The 22,512-nt window shown below is 38.8% G+C and overlaps 1 protein-coding gene across 2 annotated transcripts; it reads left to right on the top strand.

The window, feature by feature from the left end:
* The first annotated feature begins 4,026 nt into the window (after positions 1–4,026).
* On the top strand, positions 4,027–10,875 carry LOC128645306 (tubulin alpha-1A chain-like). 2 transcript variants are annotated; one of them, XM_053698184.1, is made up of 4 exons: positions 4,027–4,239; positions 5,646–5,868; positions 7,945–8,093; positions 9,815–10,875. In XM_053698184.1, the coding sequence occupies exons 1-4, from the start codon at positions 4,237–4,239 to the stop codon at positions 10,796–10,798; spliced, it is 1,359 nt and encodes a 452-aa protein (XP_053554159.1). In that variant the 5' UTR covers positions 4,027–4,236; the 3' UTR covers positions 10,799–10,875. The 2 variants fall into 2 exon arrangements, with proteins under 2 accessions (XP_053554159.1, XP_053554158.1); XM_053698183.1 differs by lacking the exon at positions 4,027–4,239 and having other exon boundaries at positions 5,504–5,868.
* The last annotated feature ends 11,637 nt before the right edge of the window (positions 10,876–22,512 follow it).

The raw sequence follows: 22,512 nt of genomic DNA, 5'->3' as shown, positions 1-22,512 counted from the left end.
TTGTATAACAAGTCATTGGAATTACATTAAGAGAAAGATTTTACAGTATACTGTCCCTTTAATTTGTATCATACAGGCCACTGCTGACTCTATGAGAAGTTGTGGTGTTTGAATGCTGGTGCATTGGGTACTCAAAGCTTATGTGCATATGCAGCTAAATAACAGTACTAAATTTTACTACAACATTTTTTACTAATGGAAGCAAAAATGTTTCTAGTCAAAATAAATTTACCCATGCACGTTTCAATTTTGATCTTTCGATACCAAATAAGTCACTAAAGTGGTTCTCTTTAATTGTAAATATGCAAACAACATAATCTAAATATAACTGTGAAGCTTTATATCTCTGACAGATTTCATGCACATTGTTAAACAAGTTGTAGCTGTAGTTTTGGCTAAAATGTCACTATATTCACAATTCAAAACATTCACATTTTTTCATCACATCTGAAAATCTGTAGTACTGAATGGATTTACTTCAAATTTGGATTGTTTGTGGTGATTTAAAGTCCAATGAAACTGCAAAACAAATTAAGTTCTAAGTTTTAAAAAACAAACAAAAAACATTTAACATAGAATGCCTCAGTAAATTCTTATACAGTAATGCAGTATTTTTAATGAAAAGTGGAATCTTGGTGCAGACCAATGGCATGGCAGAATGTGCAGGTGTAATTTGTGAAAGCACTGCTTTACAGATTCATTAGTGGCTATAAGGAAAAGCCTCCCCCCCCCCCCATAATTGTATCCCTTGTGGACCACCAACTACCACATATATATTAGACTTTTCTTCGGTGGAACCGTACAAAACTAGTTATTAAAATACACCCTTTCATGAGTTTATGTAAAAAAATAACCTTTTTGTTCACAATTGTTAACATAGTACTGTCTTAAAGGGACAGTTTACTTGATTTGTTTTATTCTTTAAAAACATAGATAACACCTTTACTACCCATTTCCCATCTTTGCATTACCAACATTTTTATATTAATATATTTCATAACCTCTAAATCTCTGCCTGTTTCTAAGCTATTGCAGGCCACCTCATACATTTTATTATATTTTTACAGACAGGCAGTGCTAGTTCATTTGTGCCATATGGATAACACTGTGCTTACTTCCGTGGAGTTATTCATGAGTCAGGACTGATTGGCTAATATGCAAATCTGTCAAAAGAACGGAGATAAGGGGCAATCTGCAGAGGCTTAGATACAAGATAATCACAGAGGTAAAAAATGTATTAATATAACCGTGTTGGGTATGCAAAACTAGGGAATGGATAATAAAGTAATTATTTATATTTTTAAACAATAAAAATGTTTAAGTTGACTGTCCCTTTAAACAAAAATTATTCTGACGATGACAGGGACAATTATTTGTCACAATAAGTTATTCAGATGCACCCAACTATAAAAGATTACTAAAATAATTAACTGTAATATTAATCATACTAATAAACCAGATGGGTGTTTTAAGCGAAGAAATGTAAAACATTATTTTTCTATTTTGTCTCATAATCAGGGATTCTCATAATTGGAGAATAAAGACAAATGCCTATGAGACTTTCATTCAGAGTTTTTTTTTTCCTGGCTGGGCAAGTGATAAAACTTTGCCATTCAGATTATTCTTACACTCTGGGTCAGGGATAGGCAAGGGCCTCTATTTATCAAGGTCTGTCGGACCTGATCCGACAGTGCAGATCAGGTCCGACAGACCCCGCTGAATTCAGCATTGCACCAGCCAATAGGCCGCCAGCAGGGGGTGTCAATCAACCCGATCATACTTGATTGGGTTGATTTCCGGCGATGTATGTCCGCCTGCTCAGAGCAGGCGGACAGGTTATGGAGCAGCGGTCTTTGTGATCGCTGCTTCATAACTGCTGTTTCTGGCGAGCCTGCAGGCTCGCCAGAAACAAGGGGCATCAAGCTATATTCGGAGCTTGATAAATATGCCCCAAGGTGTCTGTACACGGACATTGGTGTCCGTGACTAGCCCTTGCAGTGTCCGCCACAACCTTAGTATATCTTTTCTTCTGATTAAATAATAGGAATAAAAAAAAATGTAGTGTGAATTAAGTTAGATGCTTGTCAAGAGACTGCTAGCGATATTGGGTGATAAGTTAAGGAATAAATAAAGCCTGCGTGAAATACTGGATGTGTATCTGCATCTGTATAACACCCAGCTCTATACAAAGACACAGTAGTGACAATGGCACATGCGTATAGCCAGACAAGGGCTGGTTATAGGGTCAGTAGTATCTGCATCAGTATAATAACACCCAGCGCTATATAATGACACAGTATTGACACTGGCACATGGGTATAGCCAGAGGAGGGCTGGTTATATAATCAGTGGTATCTGCCTCAGTATAATAACACCCAGTGCTATATAATGACACAGTAGTGACACTGGCACATGGGTATAGCCAGAGGAGTGCTGGTTATAGGATCAGTGGTATCTGCATCAGTTTAATAACACCAAGCACTATATAATGACACAGTATTGACACTGGCACATGGGTATAGCCAGACAAGGGCTGGTTATAGGATCAGTAGTATCTGCATCAGTATAATAACACCCAGTGCTATATGACACAGTAGTGACCCTGGCTCATGGGTATAGCCAGAGGAGGGATGGTTATAGGGTCAGGGGTATCTGCATCAGTATAATAACACCAAGCACTATATAATGACACAGTAGTGACACTGGCACATGGGTATAGCCAGAGGAGGGATGGTTATAGGGTCAGGGGTATCTGCATCAGTATAATAACACCCAGCGCTATATAATGACACAGTAGTGACAATGGCACATGCGTGTAGCCAGACAAGGGTTGGTTATAGGATCAGTAGTATCTGCATCAGTATAATAACACCCAGTACTATATAATGACACAGTAGTGACACTGGTACATGGGTATAGCCAGAGGAGGGCTGGTTATAGGATCAGTAGTATCTGCATCAGTATAATAACACCCAGCGCTATATAATGACACAGTAGTGACACTGGCTCATGGGTATAGCCAGACAAGGGCTGGTTATAGGATCAGTGGTATCTGCAGCAGTAAAATAACACCCAGCACTATATAATGACACAGTAGTGACACTGGCACATGGGTATAGCCAGAGGAGGGCTGGTTATAGGATCAGTAGTATCTGCATCAGTATAATAACACCCAGCGCTATATAATGACACAGTAGTGACCCTGGCTCATGGGTATAGCCAGAGGAGGGCTGGTTATAGGGTCAGTGGTATCTGCATCAGTATAATAACACCAAGCACTATAAAATAATGTTTTTAATTTCAAATGTACGTTGGTGTCCTTCACTAAGGTCTGTACTTTGGAAAATGTCTGCCACAGCCTTTGTCTGTGCCTATCCCTGCTGTGGGTTCAATAGTTTGATGTCCAGTACAATCCAATAGAAATACTACTGAGAATTTGGGATCTATGTAGTTGTATGTTTGACATATTTGGGTTGAAAGTCAGGAAATGTATAATTATATTTCCAAAATACTTACATAAGCCATACTTATAACAGTTTAGTAAACTTAAATTTATCAGAATTAGATTCCTAGTCACTTTTTACATTGGCTAGATTGTATTTTAGTGCTGCTTTATAGCACTTTTAATTTACTGTGTTTTCTTTTTATTTTTCTTATTATTATTTTTACAATTTCTCCATCATCTCAATACTTCACTCTATTGTCTGTCATGGCGTCTGCAGGACTTTACTTATTCCATAACTGTCATTTCTATCACAATATCCCCATTTTTCATTCAGTTTTCCCTCATTATTTGAATATTTCCCTCTCATTTGTTTTGTTCCTCATTGCTTTGCCATATTTCCCTATCCTAATCCTTCCATGTCTGTATTTCAGTTTTCTATTCTAATCTCCTTCCCTCTATTTACTCTTCTTTCCCTCCTTTGTGTGCTTGTTGTGACTGTTGGTTTTCTGCCCTTAGGTCACAATGAAGCGTTTGTCCCACACTCCCTGATTGCAGTTGTGTTGTGCTGTGTGTGTGCTGAGTGCAACCAGGGGGAGGGCCTATGCCCCGCATTTTGCCCAGCTCTGTTTGAGTTGCTACAGGCTCCCTCCCTCCTCCCTCTTGTTGCTAAGGACGCGCCTGGTCAGCTCCTTATAAATAGGGGACATGAACAGAGTCAGAGTGTGATATTAGAACTCCAGTCTCCGAGACCATAACTTATCGGAACCAGGAGTAAAACTAACAGCAACAACATGGTAAGTATGTCCCTGCAGTGCAACTGTCTGTGTTGTGGCAACTAGTGCAGAGTTCACTGTCACTCTATTAGAATCTAATATATTCTATGTGTGGCGGGTGCCCACTCTGTGGTGGTCATGTGTACCAGAGGTTGGCTGCTATTGCTCTGTTTGTACCTGAAGCTAACTACCTAATGTGTGTCTGCCATGCTCTCACTGCCAGTCTCTCCTTTGGGTCAATGTGTCTCTCTTCTATTCTGAATGCACAAGGACTACATGAGATCTGCACTAGTATCTGCCACATAAACTTTGTTAGCCAGGAGTTCAGGGGACAATTTCCCTAGTTTCCACTGTTTCTTTGCCGTTTTGTCTGCCTTTTTACTACAGCTGACTTATATCCCAATTATTTAGTGCATAGGCTCCAATGGCATAGGAATTGTTAAGGAGAGGTTCATCTAATAACAGTGGAGAGACTTTCATTAAATCGTACCCTGTGTATGTCACTCTCTGCTATTGTATCTATACCTTTTCTGTATCTGTCCTAGACTCACTGTCAGGTTGTGTTGTCCATTCTTCTGTACAAGATGTGAAATTGTCATAATGTCCCCCAGTCTAGACAGCCCCCATCTACTTTAACTAAGCCTGGAGCTGTGTTACTCTGTGTCATTGCACATTCCTCTAAATGTCGTTTTTTTTTTTTTTATTTACAAATATAATTTTAATTTAATTTTTTTTGTTCTTATTCATCTACATAAACACATTTATGATTGACATTTCCTTTGACTGCATGCACTTGTTCTTTTTGCAACTCATGTATCAAACTAAACTATCTAGCTTGTATAAATTATAAAGTTAAAGGGACACTGAACCCAAATTTTTTCTTTCATGATCCAGATAGAGCATGCAATTTTAAGCAACTTTCTAATTTACTCCTATTATCATGTTTTCTTCGTTCTCTTGCTATCTTTATTTGAAATAGAAGGCATCTAGCTATTTGTTTGGTTCAGAACCCTGGAAAGCACTTGTTCATTGGTGGATGAATGTATCCGCCAATCAGCAAGAACAACCCAGGTTGTTCACCAAAATGGGCCGGCATCTAAACTTACATTCTTGCATTTCAAATAAAGATACCAAGGTAATGAAGAAAATGTGATAATAGGAGTAAATTAGAAAGTTGCTTAAAATTGTATGCTCTATCTGAATCACGAAAGAAAAAAATTGGGTTCAGTGTCCTTTTAAATATTGATTGGTTTTATTTATTACCACATTAGGAGCATTTCTGACATTCTAGCACATCTGACATGTCTAATTTCCATCACTATTTCAAATAATTTGTTTCTGAAATGCATACTAATCCTAATTATTTTAATTGTCATCTCCCAAATATATTAGCACTCACAGCATTTCCAAATAATGTTTTTTCACAGAGGGAGTGCATCTCAGTCCACGTTGGTCAGGCAGGAGTGCAGATTGGCAATGCATGCTGGGAGCTGTACTGCTTGGAACATGGTATCCAGCCAGATGGTCAGATGCCCAGTGACAAAACCATTGGTGGTGGTGATGATTCCTTCAATACATTCTTCAGTGAGACTGGAGCTGGCAAACATGTTCCTCGTGCTGTGTTTGTGGACCTGGAACCCACTGTGATTGGTGAGTATTACATGTACCCTGATCCAGCACATAATAAATATCTTCAGCTGCAGGTAGTAACTGATCAGCTAAAATGGAACAAAGTAAAGATAAAAGAGAAATCTTAAATTTAAAAGTCCTTATGTAATTCTGAAAAGCTGTGATTGATGAATAAAAATGATCAGATATAGTTAGTATATTTTGGAAGAAATTAAAGGGATAGTCTAGTCACAATTAAACTTTCATTATTCGGATAGAGCATGCAATTTTAAGCAACTTTCTAATTTACTGCTATTATCAATTTTTACTAATTCTCTTGGTATCTTTATTTGAAAAAGCTGCAATGTAAGTTTAGGAGCCGGCCCATTTTTAGTTCAGCACCTGGGTAGCACTTGCTGATTGGTGTAGCCACCAATCAGTATGCGCTACCCATGGTGCTAAATCAAAGATGGGCTGGCTCCTAAGCTTACATTACAGCTTTTTCAAATAAAGATACTAAGAGAACTAAGAAAATTTGATAATAGGATAATAAAATTGATAATAGGAGTAAATTAGTTGCTTAAAACTACCAAAATCAGCATGGTTTTACTTCAGGGAGATCATGTCAGACTAATCTAATTGACTTCTTTGATTATGTAACAAAAGTATTAGACAAGGGAGGAGCAGTTGATGTAGCATATCTAGATTTCAGCAAAGCATTTGACACCGTCCCACACAATAAACTTATTCACAAACTATATCTCCTTGGTCTAGATTCAAAAATTGTGAACTGGGTGGAATGCTGGCTTAAGGACAGAAAACAAAGTGTCTTAGTAAATGGAGTTCATTCAGCAGAGGGGGCTGTTACTAGTGGTGTTCCTCAGGGGTCAGTTCTGGGGCCTGTTTTGTTTAACATATTTATCTGCGATATCAGCAAAGGGCTACAGGGGAAAGTATGTCTCTTTGCAGATGATACAAAAATTTGCAACAGAGTGGATGTTCCAGGGGGGGTAGACAAAATGAGAAGTGATATACAACAATTGGAGGATTGGACAAACGACTGGGATCTAAAGTTTAACACAGCAAAGTGTAAAATAATGCATTTAGGGAAGAAAAATCCAAATGTTAATTACAGACTCAATGACACTTTACTGACTGTTACAGACGAGGAACAGAACTTGGGAATTATTATTTCAGATGATTTAAAACTTAGTAAACAATGTAGTAAGGCAGCGAGTAAGGCTAGCAGAATGCTTGGATGTATTGGTAGAGGTATTTGCAGCAGAAATAGTAAGGTTCTTATGCCACTTTATAGATCATTAGTTAGGCCTCATCTTGAGTATTGTGTGCAGTTCTGGAGGCCATATCTTCAGAAGGATATTAACAAACTTGAATCTGTGCAAAGGAGGGCTACCAAAATGGTACATGGTCTAAAAAATAAAACTTACCAGGATAGGCTCAATGACCTAAATATGTATAGCTTAGAGGAGAGAAGGGAAAGAGGTGATATGATAGCAACTTTCAAGTACATTAAAGGGTTTAGTAAAACTGAGGCTGTGAGTATTTTACATAAAATGGAAAATTCAAGAACAAGGGGTCATGAGCTCAAGCTAAAGGGTAGTAGATTCAGGAGTAATTTGAGGAAGCACTTCTTTACAGAAAGAGTGATTGATTTATGGAATAAACTTCCTCAAGAGGTAGTAGCAACAAACACTGTGGGGGACTTTAAAAATGCATGGGACAAGCATAGGGCTATCCTACGAACTAGATAAGTTTATACTGTTAGGTAAGGTGGGGCAGACTTGCTGGGCCTATGGCTCTTATCTGCCGTCAATATCTATGTTTCTATGTTTCTATTCTCCATCTGAAACATCAAAGTTTAATTTTTACTAGACTATCCCTTTAAGTAAACCTCAGTGACAACATCAGTGCTAAGCTAGATGAGCAGGAAGATGAAGATTGATTAAAAAAACAAAACAATCTTCATATATTCAGTTCATTATCATTAACTGTCAGATATTTGAGTAAAACGTGCATTTTAATGGGAAACATCTCATGTCTCACTTCACTAACATTCTGAAGCTTTGGGTATTAATAAATAATACATTTCGCCTATAGATGAGGTGCGCACGGGAACCTACAGGCAGCTTTTCCACCCTGAGCAGCTTATCACAGGCAAGGAAGATGCTGCTAATAACTATGCCCGTGGGCATTACACTATCGGCAAGGAGGTGATTGACTTGGTGCTGGATAGGATACGCAAGCTGGTAAGTTCCTTTCTGCATAGCCAAAATACAAACACTGATGTCCTAGGAATAATATCATTTACTTAGAGTTTTCTAGTATCTAATAAATACATATTCCTTCACACTTTACTTTATACATCTGGTTACTGACACCTTTACAGATATTAGATAAAATGTTTTGAAGCACTGCCTTCATTTCTCTCCCATATTTCTGTTTCTACTTCAGTAAAATAATCCCTCATTGCCTCATCTTTTTTTCAATTTCATCATCACATTCTGTATTTTTCTCTCTGTAGCGCTATGACTACCCAACACTGTTGTTAAAGGGGCAGTCAAAATTAAGTTTTCCTGATTGGGATAAAGCATGCAATTAAAATAAATCCAATTTACTTCTATTATAAAATTTTCTTTATCCTCTTGGTATCCTTTGTTGAAAATTAAACCTAGGTAAGCTAATAGGAGCTCAGGAGTGTGCATGTGTCTTTAGCACTCTTTACAGCAGAAGTGTTGCTACAATCATTGTTGCAAACATTGCTGCCATCTAGTACTAAAGACATGTAGACACTTCTGAACCTAGCTAGGTTTACTCTTAAAAAAAAAAAAAAATATGCATAGTTTTTTTGTTTTTTTTTTGTATTCCATGCTCTATCTGAAACATGAAAGTTACATTTTGGATTTACTGTCCCTTTAAAATGATGGTAAAGTAATCTTTAACATATAATGGGACTTTCATTCATCAATTTATATCTAATTATTAGTGAACACCTTTTAAAATGATTACATTTTTTACGCCGTTCCTCCGCCCGGCTTCTTTCTCATTAATCATTTTAAAAGGTATTCACTAATCATAAGATAATTCGATATAAATTGATGAATGAAAGTCCCATTATATTTTAAAGATTAGTCGAATGTAGCATTGTAAATTCACATACTTTAATATCACTTTAAGTACAGTTCTCTGAAACAACTATTAGATTTGGGAAAATTAGCAACAGCCAAATATAAATTTCACATAAAAAGTTAAATTAAAGATAATGAAGTAAAAAAAAAATGTTTCAAATGTACAAGAAGGAATGCTATTAAACATGCTAAAACGTTTTCCACTGAAAGGTTAAATTTAAGCGTTTTAACTTGATTTTAAACTAACAGGAATTACATATTGTGCACAATTTACAACTAGTATTAGTTGCTCACCAGTTTAGGACAACACTGAAATCTATATTTGTTTATAGCAACTTGTCTCCAAAATTATAACTGTAAAACATTTTACTTGTAACTATTAGAGGTAACAAAAGCACAAATGATTTTAAAGGACTAGTAAATACCATATATATGAATAATCAACAAATGCATGATAAAAAGACAATGCAATAGCACTTAGTCTGAACTTCAAAGGAGTAATAGAGTTTTTACTGACAAATTTAAAAGTTATGTCTATTTCCACTCCCCCTGTATCATGTGACAGCCATCAACCAATCACAAATGCGTTTATGTATATTCTGTGAATTCTTCAACATGCTCAGTAGAGCTAGTGACTCAAAAAGTGTCAATTTTCACTTGAGTGTCACTTTCATGTTCTTTCAGTGACAAAGAAAATAAAGTTCCAGGCTAGCAAGTAATTACTATCTGCAGTGTTTTACATAATCATTAAATGGATGAGCTTAACTGGATAGCAAAATAAATAAAGAAATCTTCATAATTATAAATCTTTCTAATTTTCTGTTTTGTATCTTCCCTCTCAGGCGGATCAGTGCACAGGTCTCCAGGGCTTCCTTATCTTCCACAGCTTTGGAGGTGGCACTGGCTCAGGATTCACTTCTTTGCTAATGGAGCGTCTGTCTGTTGATTATGGCAAGAAATCCAAGTTGGAATTTGCCATCTATCCAGCTCCTCAGATCTCCACAGCTGTGGTTGAACCATACAACGCCATCCTCACCACCCACACCACACTGGAGCACTCAGACTGTGCCTTTATGGTGGACAATGAGGCTATTTATGATATCTGCCGCAGGAACCTGGACATTGAGCGCCCGACCTACACTAACCTAAATCGTCTCATTGGTCAGATTGTCTCCTCTATCACAGCTTCCCTCAGATTTGATGGTGCTCTGAATGTAGATCTGACTGAGTTCCAGACCAACCTGGTGCCCTACCCACGTATTCACTTCCCTCTGGCCACCTACGCTCCTGTTATCTCTGCAGAGAAAGCCTATCACGAGCAGCTGTCTGTGTCTGAGATCACCAATGCTTGCTTTGAGCCTGCCAACCAAATGGTGAAATGTGACCCTCGGCATGGTAAATATATGGCATGCTGTCTGCTGTACCGTGGTGATGTGGTGCCCAAAGACGTCAATGCCGCCATTGCCACCATCAAGACCAAGCGCACCATCCAGTTTGTAGACTGGTGTCCAACTGGTTTCAAGGTTGGCATCAACTACCAGCCTCCCACTGTGGTTCCAGGAGGGGACCTAGCTAAGGTGCAGCGTGCTGTGTGCATGTTGAGCAATACCACAGCCATTGCTGAGGCCTGGGCTCGACTGGACCACAAGTTTGATTTGATGTACGCTAAGCGTGCCTTTGTGCACTGGTATGTGGGAGAGGGAATGGAGGAAGGAGAGTTCTCTGAGGCCCGTGAAGACATGGCTGCCCTGGAGAAGGATTATGAAGAGGTTGGCACTGACAGTGTGGAGGGCGAGGGAGAAGGAGAGGAGGGAGAGGAGTATTAAGAGAAGAAGAAAACTTAAGAAAATATTTTTTTTATTTATGCTGACATATATTTTAAATAAAAAAAAATCTTTGAATATGTTATGTTTTTATTATATAGATGCATAAAATGTAACAATATATTTGTGTAAAAGAAAAACAAAAAAACATAGTTCTGGTGCTCAGAACATCTGCCCTTTTGGTCAAAGTCAAAACACACAGCTTCCTTTAAAATATAGTAATTCCAATTCACTTTTATCAAGGTAGGACATCTTAGAGTGCATAAATTCCTCAAACAATAAAACATTAGCAAGAGCTTAGTATGTGCACAAACCATACAGTAAAATGATACATATGTTAATCATTCATATCAATCTACACAAGTTTATGAGAAAGGTAAACAGCAAAAGGCTGGATGAGTTTGGCTCCCTGTCTCCCAGGAGTTGTCAAGCCCTGTATTAAAGGGACATAACCCCCCCAAAAAATTTTATTTCACTATTCAGACAGATCATGCAATTTTAAACCTCTTTCCAGTTTACTTTTATTATCTAATTTGCTTTGTTCCCTTGGTATCCTTTGTTGAAAAGCATACCTAGGTAGGCTAAGAATCCGCAACATCCTAATGGGAGCTAGGTGGTGAGTGGTAGCTTCACATAAATTCCTTTTGTCATTGGCTCACCTGATATGTTGAGCTAGCTCCCAGTAGTGCTACTCCTTGAACAATGGATACCAAGAGAATGAAGTAAATTTGATAATAGAAATAAATATGTTTTATGTCCCTTTAATAAATCATTAACATTATCATGCATTGTGTAGGTAGTGAAAGTTATTTCAGTTCAGCTACTCTATTTTCATGGTCTGTATAATTACATTAAATATACAATGTGCTAGTTTATTTATTTCTTCCATCTAAAGAGGGTATTTTACCAACCAACCAGTATTTTACCGACATGACCACTATTTTAAGGTTCAGATCAAAGTTGAAAGTAAAGATTACATTATTATAATTATAGAAATAAGGATTCTATCATGATGAAACGTCTTCAAAGTGTTAGAGTCTAATTACAAACCAATGATCATTTGAAATCAGTTCTAGCAACTTTAGTTCCTATTTTATGTTGAAAATGTATTATTTTTTAGAAAAGGGGGTAATATTAGCTATGCTCCCTGCTGAGTTGAAGGAATGTGTGTGTGTGAGTACATATGTCTGGGAGTTTGTATGTGTGTATGTGTATTGGTGTCAGGGACGGAACTATAGGGGGTGCAGAGGTCACAAATGCAACTGGGCCCCTGAGTGTGGGGGCCCAGCTTAAAAAAAAAAATCAATACAAAACGTTGACCTGTCATTGCCTGCACTGATATCATGTGAGTGTGACATGATGCTTCACTAGTGTCTCTGACTACAGGGGTTAGTGTTTCTGTTTTACCCATTGGTGTGTATGTGACTGTGTGTGTATTTATGCATGTATGTTTGTGGAACCAGCAAATTACAGACCTTGTTACTACAGCATAAACAGTGTCACTATACAGTACCACTATATACAGTACGGGGGGCTGGACCATGTCACAGACTACTGTGGTCACTTTCTAAAGTACTGGGGCGGGTAGGGTCAGGCCAGCCATCTCACTGGCAGATTACAGACTGTGGCACTAACTCACTATATACAGTACTGGTGGGTTAAATTGTGTCACTATATACAGTAATAGGGGGTCAGACCATCTCACAGACTATGGGCACAGGGTACCTCCTTTTGCAGACATGTAATCTGATTCATTTTTTTTTAAAAACCATTATATTAATTTACTTTTTCCCTCTTTACTTATCTGTATCTAAATCACTGCAGACTGCCCATTATCTCAGTGCTTTTTACAATCTTGCATTTTAGCCAACCAGTGGGGGTTCTTGCATAACCATTATTATTCACCATGGGAGTGAGCACAGTGTTATCTAAATGGCACATATGAACTAGCACTGTCTAGCTGTTATGCAAGATTTAAAAAAAAAAACACTGTAAGGAACAGCCTGCTAAGGCTTGTGACACCCTGTATTGGTATTTCTTTTTTGTGGAAAATGCTTTCAGCTTTCACTTTTTAAAAGGGACAGTATATACCTATATTAATTTAACTGCATGTAATAGACACTATTATAAAGAATAATTTGCACAGATACTGATATAAAAATCCAGTATAAAACCTTTTAAAAACTTACATAGAAGGGGGAACTTCCAGGCAGCGGCCATGACAGGTCGCAAACTTTTCAGCTCCTGCAACTCCTAGCCCAAACCTGCATATAATCCCTCTTTTTATCATCTCATCGTATATATTTTTTGGATTGAGGATGTGCAACTAAGCCAGCTCTTTCATATTTTTATCTCATCTTCGGGATAGAAATAATACCCTGCCTACCGGAACGATTCAGAGGTTGCGGCCTAACATCTCACTTACCCCCCGGCAGGGCACTAGTTTGCCTATGTCGTTAGGATGCAGTTTTACTCCGCAAGATACTGCAAAAATTCTTGATAATCAGACACAGACTACACTTGAACAAATAAAGCTTTCTTTATTTCTATCCAGCAGTAGCTAATAAATTCTCAATATGGAGATCCATCTATGTTTTTGGGAGGACCTGCGCACCCTGCTTGTTGCTCATCATGCCGCCTTAGAGGACAAGCTCTGCATAACATTTGGGAACAACGACAATTGTCCTCCTTGTGAACTCACCCAAGCTGAACCTCTTAATGTGAGGGGTGGAGGTGGTGGCGCTTTGGGGCCCCGGCGTCAGCATTCTGCCCCTAGCATGTCAACAGGAGTTAGGGAGTCTAGCGAGGAAAGGCTACAGGCTCAATATGACCCAGAAGTTGAGGTGAACCGCTCTACTGCTTTACCTTCAGACCATCCTACAGCAGCAACAGGGCTCCAAGCAGAAGGACCGCTGAGCCGAGAAGGAAAACGCGCACATATCATAGGTCCATAGCGCAGTATTTAGGCTGTTCAAATCTGGCAATTCTTGTAACTTACCCCTCCACGGCCGTAATTAAATCATATGGGCTTATGTGTTGTTCAGTTTGGCCTGTGCTGGTTTGGACGCGGCTGCAGTTTCCTTTTCTAATTGCCTGGGACTCAGGAGGATGGCCTTCTTGGTGACCGGGAGGTAATATGACTGCTGGCTTTTACATCAACGTGAACTATCAACTGGTGCAAGAGATCGCAAATGCTATGTATTGGTGCAGCCTACTATTTCTTGCTTCGGGACAGTGATAATTTTGACGTTAGGTAGCACCTTAAGCTGGGACATAATGCCATCTGTACACAATTTGATGCTTGCCCACAAACAAGGTTCTAAGCCCATAATATATGTTAGAGACTCTTGGAATTGTATATGAGTTGGATCTAACCAGTTATTTCCCCTAAGGCATTATATAGAGACCTTTGTCATTTCGTTTTTTACTGTACTAAGTTCTCAATATGTTTGCTTTGCGTTTGTATTAGGCTCTGTTAAGTTAGTGAAAGTGATTTATTGAGTGATTGCAGTGGGTTGAATTGAACTTTGGTACATGCTATAATAATGATCTCCCATGTGGAATAGATTATTTCTACAGGCTAGGCTCTGTAAAATGTATTGTATCACTCTATCTCCATGTAGTACTGCAGAACCTGACAAGTGAAACAAATGAGTAGTTCTAGGAGCTTAGTATAAGTATTCCCTGTCTCCACTCTCCTCCATTGATCCCCCAGTTACTTGTTACAACTACCATACACACTAGCTACATCCCTTTATTCTCAGATTTTGCTCAGCTCAAAATTCAGTAAACTATATGAATAGCACTTCTGATGTTATAGGCTCTTTTAGGTTGTACAACATACCCTCCCTCATTTAGATTTTGCTTTGGATGCAGGCTGGACCTGCTCGAGTGGTACTGTTCAGAATTATATAGCATTTGTGCTCCTTATATTATACAAGAAAGTACACTATTTTTCTGGTAAGGCCTGGATTGTAGATAGACTTTATATATTTATGGCCTTACCAAAACTAAGAGAAAGGTTCAGAACCTGACTTTGTAATATACCTGGCTGGGCATTATTTAGTAAGTTAGAATAACCTATCTTAGGCCTCAATGTAACTGTAAACATGTCACATCTCGGTATAACAGTAAAGTCAAGTCAGCTACAAATTTCGCCTGAATAACTCCATTAGGCCAATACTGTATCATCCTGGACCTCCCCTCCCTTTCCTTTATATGATATTAGGGATCTCCTGGACAACAGTTAAGGGCTTTGCTAACATACTCTATAACATACATATTCTATCATGTTTTCTGTGTCTTCTGTATAATTATCAGTTGTAGCGTTATAAAAAAAAATAAAAAAAATTGAGGTAATGTAATGGGACCCATGAGTGGTCTCCTCGCTATTCAAATAGCCTTCTATCGCTGTTATTTTTGCATATACCATGGGTTGGGGTCCAAGAGTGGCCTCCTAGCTTGACCCAGAGGGCTTTGATTATCATCGGCAGGCATGTATATATTATGACTTAGCACAACATATTGGATTTTATCAACCTCACAAGTTAGATATTGTTTGCTACTCTTATGCTTCTCTTATGTATTATGTACAATGCAATTTGTAATAAGTATTCTAAGAAAGCGATTGTGTAAAGCTTTACTGTTCTGTTTTGTTTGCCAAAACCATACCTTAATAAAAAATAAAAAAAAATGTTAATACATAAAAAACAAAACAAAAAAAACTTACTTAGAAGCTCTCAATGTAGTACTGCTGATAAAATTAGTCTGGAACACCCAGTGACAGGGGCTGAGAGCAAAATCTCCCACCGTCCCATGCATATGAATAGACCATTATACAAACAGAAGCAATTTGAAGTCTGCATACATCAGTATACATCTAAAACTTTGGGGCTTGGTGAGGAGTCTGAAAATCAGCACAATGTTATTTAAAAATAAGCAAAACTATACATTTTTACAAAAACACACCCAGATGGGCTATATAAATGTATAATCTACAACACATTTATGCAAAGAAAAATTTAGTGTACAATTAAATTCATTCATATATTTGAAGGTTTCTTTTGTCACCTCTTTCACTTCTCTCCTCTAGTGTATCTGTGTGTATAAATGTATAGGGAATATATATCCGTATGTATCTGTGTGTGTATGTATGCAGACATCCCAACACTCCCTGAAGTTCAGGGAGTCTCCCTCATCGTAATAGCCGCTCCCTGGCACCCACAAATTAAATGCAATCTCCCTGAAACTACAAGTACCATGATTCAACATGGCCCAAATCCGGAAACAGTGTTTCTTTATGGAATGCCTTTAGTTGCGGTGATGTCATCAAGCAGGAAGGCTTTGTCACAGCAAGTCTGTCTTTACTTTCAGCGTATTGCGTGTCTACCACCCTCCCTCCTGCTGTTTTGAGGCGGCAATAAGGCTCTTGGGGGAAGAGGAGAATCAGCAGCAGGCAACATTGGCTGCAGCATAGGCTGCGAGAGAACTGAGAAAGAGGTAAAAGAGAGTGCACCCCTGCGAAGGAGGAGATACACACTCCTGGGGCGCGATGAAATATACGGCGCAGGTTTCGGTGCAAGCGTGGGAACCTGCGCCGTCCGTAATTTCACCTCACACATCGGGGTTACATAAACCCCGCCGGCAGTTCATAAAGTGCCGTAAGTCTGATAAACTATCAATGTCCAGAAATGAGCGTAAAGACAAATTTCTGGAGTCGCTAGTGACTTACGGCACTTTAGAAATTGCCGGCGCCTAAGAAAAGTAAAGAAAATAAAAATCACCAGTAAAAGTCTAACACGCCTCATAAAAAATAAGCCTGACACGTAAAACCCCTATATCCACAATCCCCCCTCTCATTACTAATATTAAATGTATTAACCCCTAGACCGACAACCCCCCACAACGCAATATGCCTATTTAAACAATTAACCCCTAAATCCGCCAACCCCAACATCGCAAACTACCTCTTAAAACTATTAACCCTTAATCCACCTTTAACCCACAATGCAATAAACCTATTCAAGTATTAACCCCTAAACCGCCATAGCCCACATAGCCTATTAAATGTATTAACCCCTAATCTGCCGTCGCCAACGTTGCCGCCACTATAATAAAGTTATTAACCCCTAAACCTAAGTCTAACCCTAACACCCGCCTAACTTAAATATTATTTAAATAAATCTAAATAAAATTACTATTTTTAACTAAATTATTCCTATTTAAAACTAAATACTTACCTATAAAAAAACCAACCTAAGATAGCTACAATATAATTAATAATTACTTTGTAGCTATTTTAGGATTTATTTTTATTTTACAGGCAACTTTGTATTTATTTTAACTATGTACAATAGTTATTAAATAGTTATTAACTATTTAATAGCTACCTAGTTAAAATAAAGACAAATTTACCTGTAAAATAAATCCTAACCTAAGTTACAATTACACCTAACACTACACTCTCATTAAATAAATTAAATTAATTAACTACAATTACCTAAAATTAAATACAATTAAATAAAATAAACTAAAGTACAAAAAACAAACACTAAATTACAGAAAATAAAAAAAATTACAAAAAGTTTAATCTAATTACACCTAATCTAAGCCCCCTTATAAAATAAAAAAGCCCCCCATAATAATAAAATTCCCTACCCTATACTAAATTACAAATAGCCCTTAAAAGGGCTTTTTGCGGGGTATTGCCCCAAAGTAATCAGCTCTTTTACCTGTAAAAAAGAAATGCAACCCCCCCAACATTAAAACCCACCACCCACACACCCAACCTTACTTTAAAACCCACCCAATCCCCCCTTAAAAAAACCTAAAACTAACCCCTTGAAGATCACCCTACCTTGAGCCGTCTTCACTCAGCCGGGCAGAAGTCTTCATCGAATCCGGGCAGAAGAGGTCCTCCAGCCGGGCAAAAGTCTTAATCCAAGTGACATCTTCTATCTTCTTCCATTCGACGAGGAGTGGCTCCATCTTGAAGATATCAGACGCGGAGCATCCTCTTTGTTTGACGTCCAACTGAAGAATGAAGGTTCGTTTAAATGACGTCATCCAAGATGGCGTCCCTTCAATTCCGATTGGCTGATAGAATTCTATCAGCCAATCGGAATTAAGGTAGGAAAAATCCTATTGGCTGATGCAATCAGCCAATAGGATTGAGCTCACATTCTATTGGCTGATTGGAACAGCCAATAGAATGCAAGGTCAAATCCTATTGGCTGATTGAATCAGCCAATCGGATTGAACTTCAATCCGTTTTGGCTGATTGCATCAGCCAATAGGATTATTCCTACCTTAATTCCGATTGGCTGATAGAATTCTATCAGCCAATCAGAATTGAAGGGACGCCATCTTGGATGACGTAATTTAAAGGAACCTTCATTCTTCAGTTGGACATCGAACGAAGAGGATGCTCCGCGTCGGATGTCTTCAAGATGGAGCCGCTCCTCGTCGGATGGAAGAAGATAGAAGATGCCGCTTGGATGAAGACTTCTGCCCGGCTGGAGGACCTCTTCTGCCCGGATTCGATGAAGACTTCTGCCCGGCTCGGTGAAGACGGCTCAAGGTAGGGTGACCTTCAAGGGGTTAGTATTAGGTTTTTTAAGGGGGGATTAGGTGGGTTTTAGAGTAAGGTTGGGTGTGTGGGTGGTGGGTTTTAATGTTGGGGGGGTTGTATTTCTTTTTTTACAGGTAAAAGAGCTGATTACTTTGGGGCAATGCCCCGCAAAAAGCCCTTTTAAGGGCTATTTGTAATTTAGTATAGGGTAGGGAATTTTATTATTTTGGGGGGCTTTTTTATTTTATTAGGGGGCTTAGATTAGGTGTAATTAGTTTAAACTTCTTGTAAAAAATTTTTTTATTTTCTGTAATTTAGTGTTTGTTTTTTTTGGTACTTTAGTTTATTTTATTTAATTGTACAGGTGGCCCTTGTTTTACAACGGTTCAATTTACACCGTTTCAGAATAACAACCTTTTTTTCCAGTCATATGACTGCTATTGAAAAGCATTGAGAAGCAGTGCATTTATTAAAATAGCCAGTAGGTTGAGCTGTCTGCTTGTGTTGCAGCAAAGTCAAGCAAGCTGAAATTAATCAGTTTAACCAGACCTGAGCTATCGAGCAGATTTCAAAGGAACAAGATCTTCCTGTCTATAAATCAGTCCAGATTGGAATGCATAGAAAGAACTGTTTGCAGAAAAATGCAAGTGAAGTCTGTGTTGTGTGATCATTTTATAAGGTTTATAATGCTGTTTAGCAAATGTTTTTGGTCATTTAACTTAGTTTAATTATATATTTTGTGTTGTGTGATTATTTTATTAGGTTTATAATGCTGTTTAGCATTTAAAGACTTCATTTCAAAGCTTTAAAAATAATGTATTAGGTGTTACTTATGACAATTTTGAGAGGGGCCTGGGACCTATCTCCCTCACTTCTCATTGACTTGCATTATAAACTGGTTTTCAATTTACAACGGTTTCGATTTACAACCATTCCTTCTGGAACCTAACCCCAGCGTAAACTGAGGGCTATCTGTATTTAATTTTTGGTAATTGTAGTTAATTAATTTAATTTATTTAATGATAGTGTAGTGTAAGGTGTAATTGTAACTTAGGTTAGGATTTATTTTACGGGTAAATTTGTCTTTATTTTAACTAGGTAGCTATTAAATAGTTAATAACTATTTAATAACTATTGTACCTAGTTAAAATAGATACGAAGTTGCCTGTAAAATAAAAATAAATCCTAAAATAGCTACAATGTAATTATTAATTATATTGTAGCTATCTTAGGGTTTATTTTATAGGTAAGTATTTAGTTTTAAATAAGAATAATTTAGTTAATAATAGTAATTATATTTAGATTTGGCGGATTAAGGGTTAATAGTTTTAAGAGGTAGTTTGCGATGTTGGGGTTGGCTGGGGTAGTTTGCGATGTTGGGGTTGGCGGATTTAGAGGTTAATAATTTAGTTATTACTTGCGGTGTGGGTTTGATGGCGGATTTAGGGGTTAATAGACTTTATTAGTTATTGCGGTGGGGCATTGCGGTTGACAGGTAGATAGACATTGCGCACGCGTTAGTTATGGTATGGTGCTCCCATACTCAGCGCAAGGCCTGCTACGGCTGCCTTTTATGGGGAGGTAAAAATGGAGTAAGATTTCTCAATTTTCACCACGTAAGGCCTTGCGCTGGATATTGGATACCGATTTACGATGCGGTCCCATGTTAGCCTATGGGCGTAATAACTGCGAGCGACGGGTGAAATATACGTGCGTAACTTGTATGCTACGCCGTATATGTAATACCAAAATCGCGTAAAAACTGGCAGCGGAGGATTTTGCGGGCGACGCTGCATATGTAATGGAGGCCCTGCTGTCAGGTCCTTATAAAAACTGACGCTACTGTGAGTACAAAACATAATTACAAATTGCTCTCAAACTCAAAATAACACCCGCTCCCAGACACATGCATCAGTAACCAAAAAGCCCCCACTGATTTTAATAATATAAAACACAAATACTACCTTATTTACTGCACGTAATTAAACTTCGTATTCTAAAATATTTGAGCATTCAACAAGCGTACGATCACTGGAAAATAGTATTGTTATATGTGGTTGTGCAATAAAGCTACTTTTTTTATGTAAATTTAGTGGGAAGCTACTTTAATGATAAGTCATTATCTATGCAGCAAATGCTGCAGACAAAGGAATTTTCAGCATGAAGTATTTTATAATTCATGACTGAAAGTCCCCTTTATTTGTTGCACTAGAAAATCCTAGCGTTTCAAAAAAGCCAGGATTTACCAACACTTTAATTCAAGTACTGAAGAAGCAGGGGGTATCTATCTATTCTACATACAGAGCCTGATGCCTCACCTGGAAGACTCATCCCTTTTAGTGGTCATGCAGCCCAGGGATTCTGCATCCTGGCCACCAGTCTCATTGACCTATATACACATATGCCACCTCTATTGCAAGCAATAATTAATAAGCACAAGCATTAACATATGCAAACATTGTTTTATTTCTTTTTTATGTATTTACTAAATCCCAAATGATCATACACCACATACACACATGAAATACCACTCATATGAAAAAAGGCTACCATCTTTGTTTAAATGAGGCATCTTATATGGCTCTAATTAGCATCTGATTGCTATAGGGATTGCAATCACCTGTTACTAAGTAACTTTTAGGATATTCAGGACTCTAAAATGAATTCTAGCAGCCCCAAGTACTATAAGGCCCCTCTAGCAGAGGTCACATGGCATAACTGATCATATATATCAGTGACGTATTTGTGCTGCCCTAGGCACTTTAAATTCTCCTGCCCCTCATCATTTTTTTGGTGAGGATGTAAAGTGAACTTTTTTTCATGTGCGTGTGTGTAGTGCAGTGTGTGTGTATGTGTTGTTATAGAGAGTGTGTAGTGAAATATATATATACTAGTCCTAAAGCCCGTGTACACGGGCCATTTTTTGCAGTACAGCGGTTTAACCCCTTGCTCCCTCTCTCTCCCCCCTCTCTTTTGCTCTCTCTCCCCCTCTCTTTTCCTCCCTCTCTTTTGCTCTCTCTCTCCCCCCTCTCTTTTGTGCTCTCCCCCCTCTCTTTTGCTCTCGCACTCTCTTTCCCTCTCTTTTGCTCTCTCTCCCCCCCTTTCTTTTGTTCTCTCCCCCCTCTCTTTTGTTCTCTCCCCCTCTCTTTTGCTATCTCTCTCTCTGTCTTTTGCTCTCTCTATCCCCCCTCTTTTGCTCTCTCTCTCTACTCCCTTTCTTTTGCCCTCTCTCCCCACTCTCTTTTGCCCTCTCTCCCCCTCTCTTTTGCTCTCTCTATCTCCCCTTTCTTTTGCTCTCTTTCCCCCTCTCTTTTGCTGTCTCTCTCCCACTCACTTTTACTCTGTCTCTCCCCCTCTCTTTTGCTCTTTCTCTCCCACCTCTCTTATGCTCTCTCTCTCCCCCTCACTTTTGCTCTCTCTCCCCCTCTCTTTTGCGCTCTCTCTCTCCCCCCTCTCTTTTGCTGTCTCTCTCCCTGTCTTTTGCTCTCTCTCTCCCCCCTCTTTTGCTCTCTCTATCCCCCCTCTCTTTTGCTCTCTCTCTCCCCATCTCTTTTGCTCTCTCTCCTCCCTCTCTCCCCCCCTCTTTTGTGCTCTCTTTCTCTCCCCTCTTTTGCTCTCTCTCCCCTCTATCCCCCCTCTCTTATGCTCTCTCTCACCCTCTCTTTTGCTCTCTCTCTCTCCCTCTCACCTCTCTTTCCCCCCTCTCTTTTGCACTCTCTCTCCCCTGTCTTTTGTGCTCTCCCCCCTCTCTTTTGCTCTCTCTCCCCCCCTCTTTTGCGCTCTCTTTCTCTCCCCTCTTTTGCTCTCTCTCCCCTTTCTCCCCCTCTCTTATGCTCTCTCTCACTCTCTCTTTTGCTCTCTCTCCCCTCTCTTTCCCCCCTCTCTTTTGCTCTTTCTATCCCCCCTCCTTTGCTCTCTCTATCCCTCCTCTCTTTTGCTCTCTCTCTCTCTCTCCGATCTCTTTTGCTCTCTCTCATCCCTCTCTCCCCCCCTCTTTTGTGCTATCTTTCTCTCCCCTCGTTTGCTCTCTCTGCCCTTTCTCCCCCTCTATTTTGCACTCTCTTCTTCTCACCTCTTTCCCCCCTCTCTTTTGCACTCTCTCTCCCCTGTCATTTGTGCTCTGCCCCCTCTCTTTTGCTCTCTCTCC

Source organism: Bombina bombina, chromosome 1 (genome assembly GCF_027579735.1).
Source record: "Bombina bombina isolate aBomBom1 chromosome 1, aBomBom1.pri, whole genome shotgun sequence".
NCBI classification, from domain to species: domain Eukaryota; kingdom Metazoa; phylum Chordata; class Amphibia; order Anura; family Bombinatoridae; genus Bombina; species Bombina bombina.
Note: the sequence above shows the minus strand (reverse complement) of the source record. Positions and strands in the feature narration are given on the sequence as shown.

Excerpts from the sequence above, each read along its gene's own strand:
- LOC128645306 (XM_053698183.1), top strand. The coding sequence starts at position 5,562 with ATGCATACTAATCCTAATTATTTTAATTGTCATCTCCCAAATATATTA. Across the intron at positions 5,869-7,944 it reads CCTGGAACCCACTGTGATTG|ATGAGGTGCGCACGGGAACC; the intron begins GTGAGTATTACA and ends TTTCGCCTATAG. Across the intron at positions 8,094-9,814 it reads TGGATAGGATACGCAAGCTG|GCGGATCAGTGCACAGGTCT; the intron begins GTAAGTTCCTTT and ends CTTCCCTCTCAG.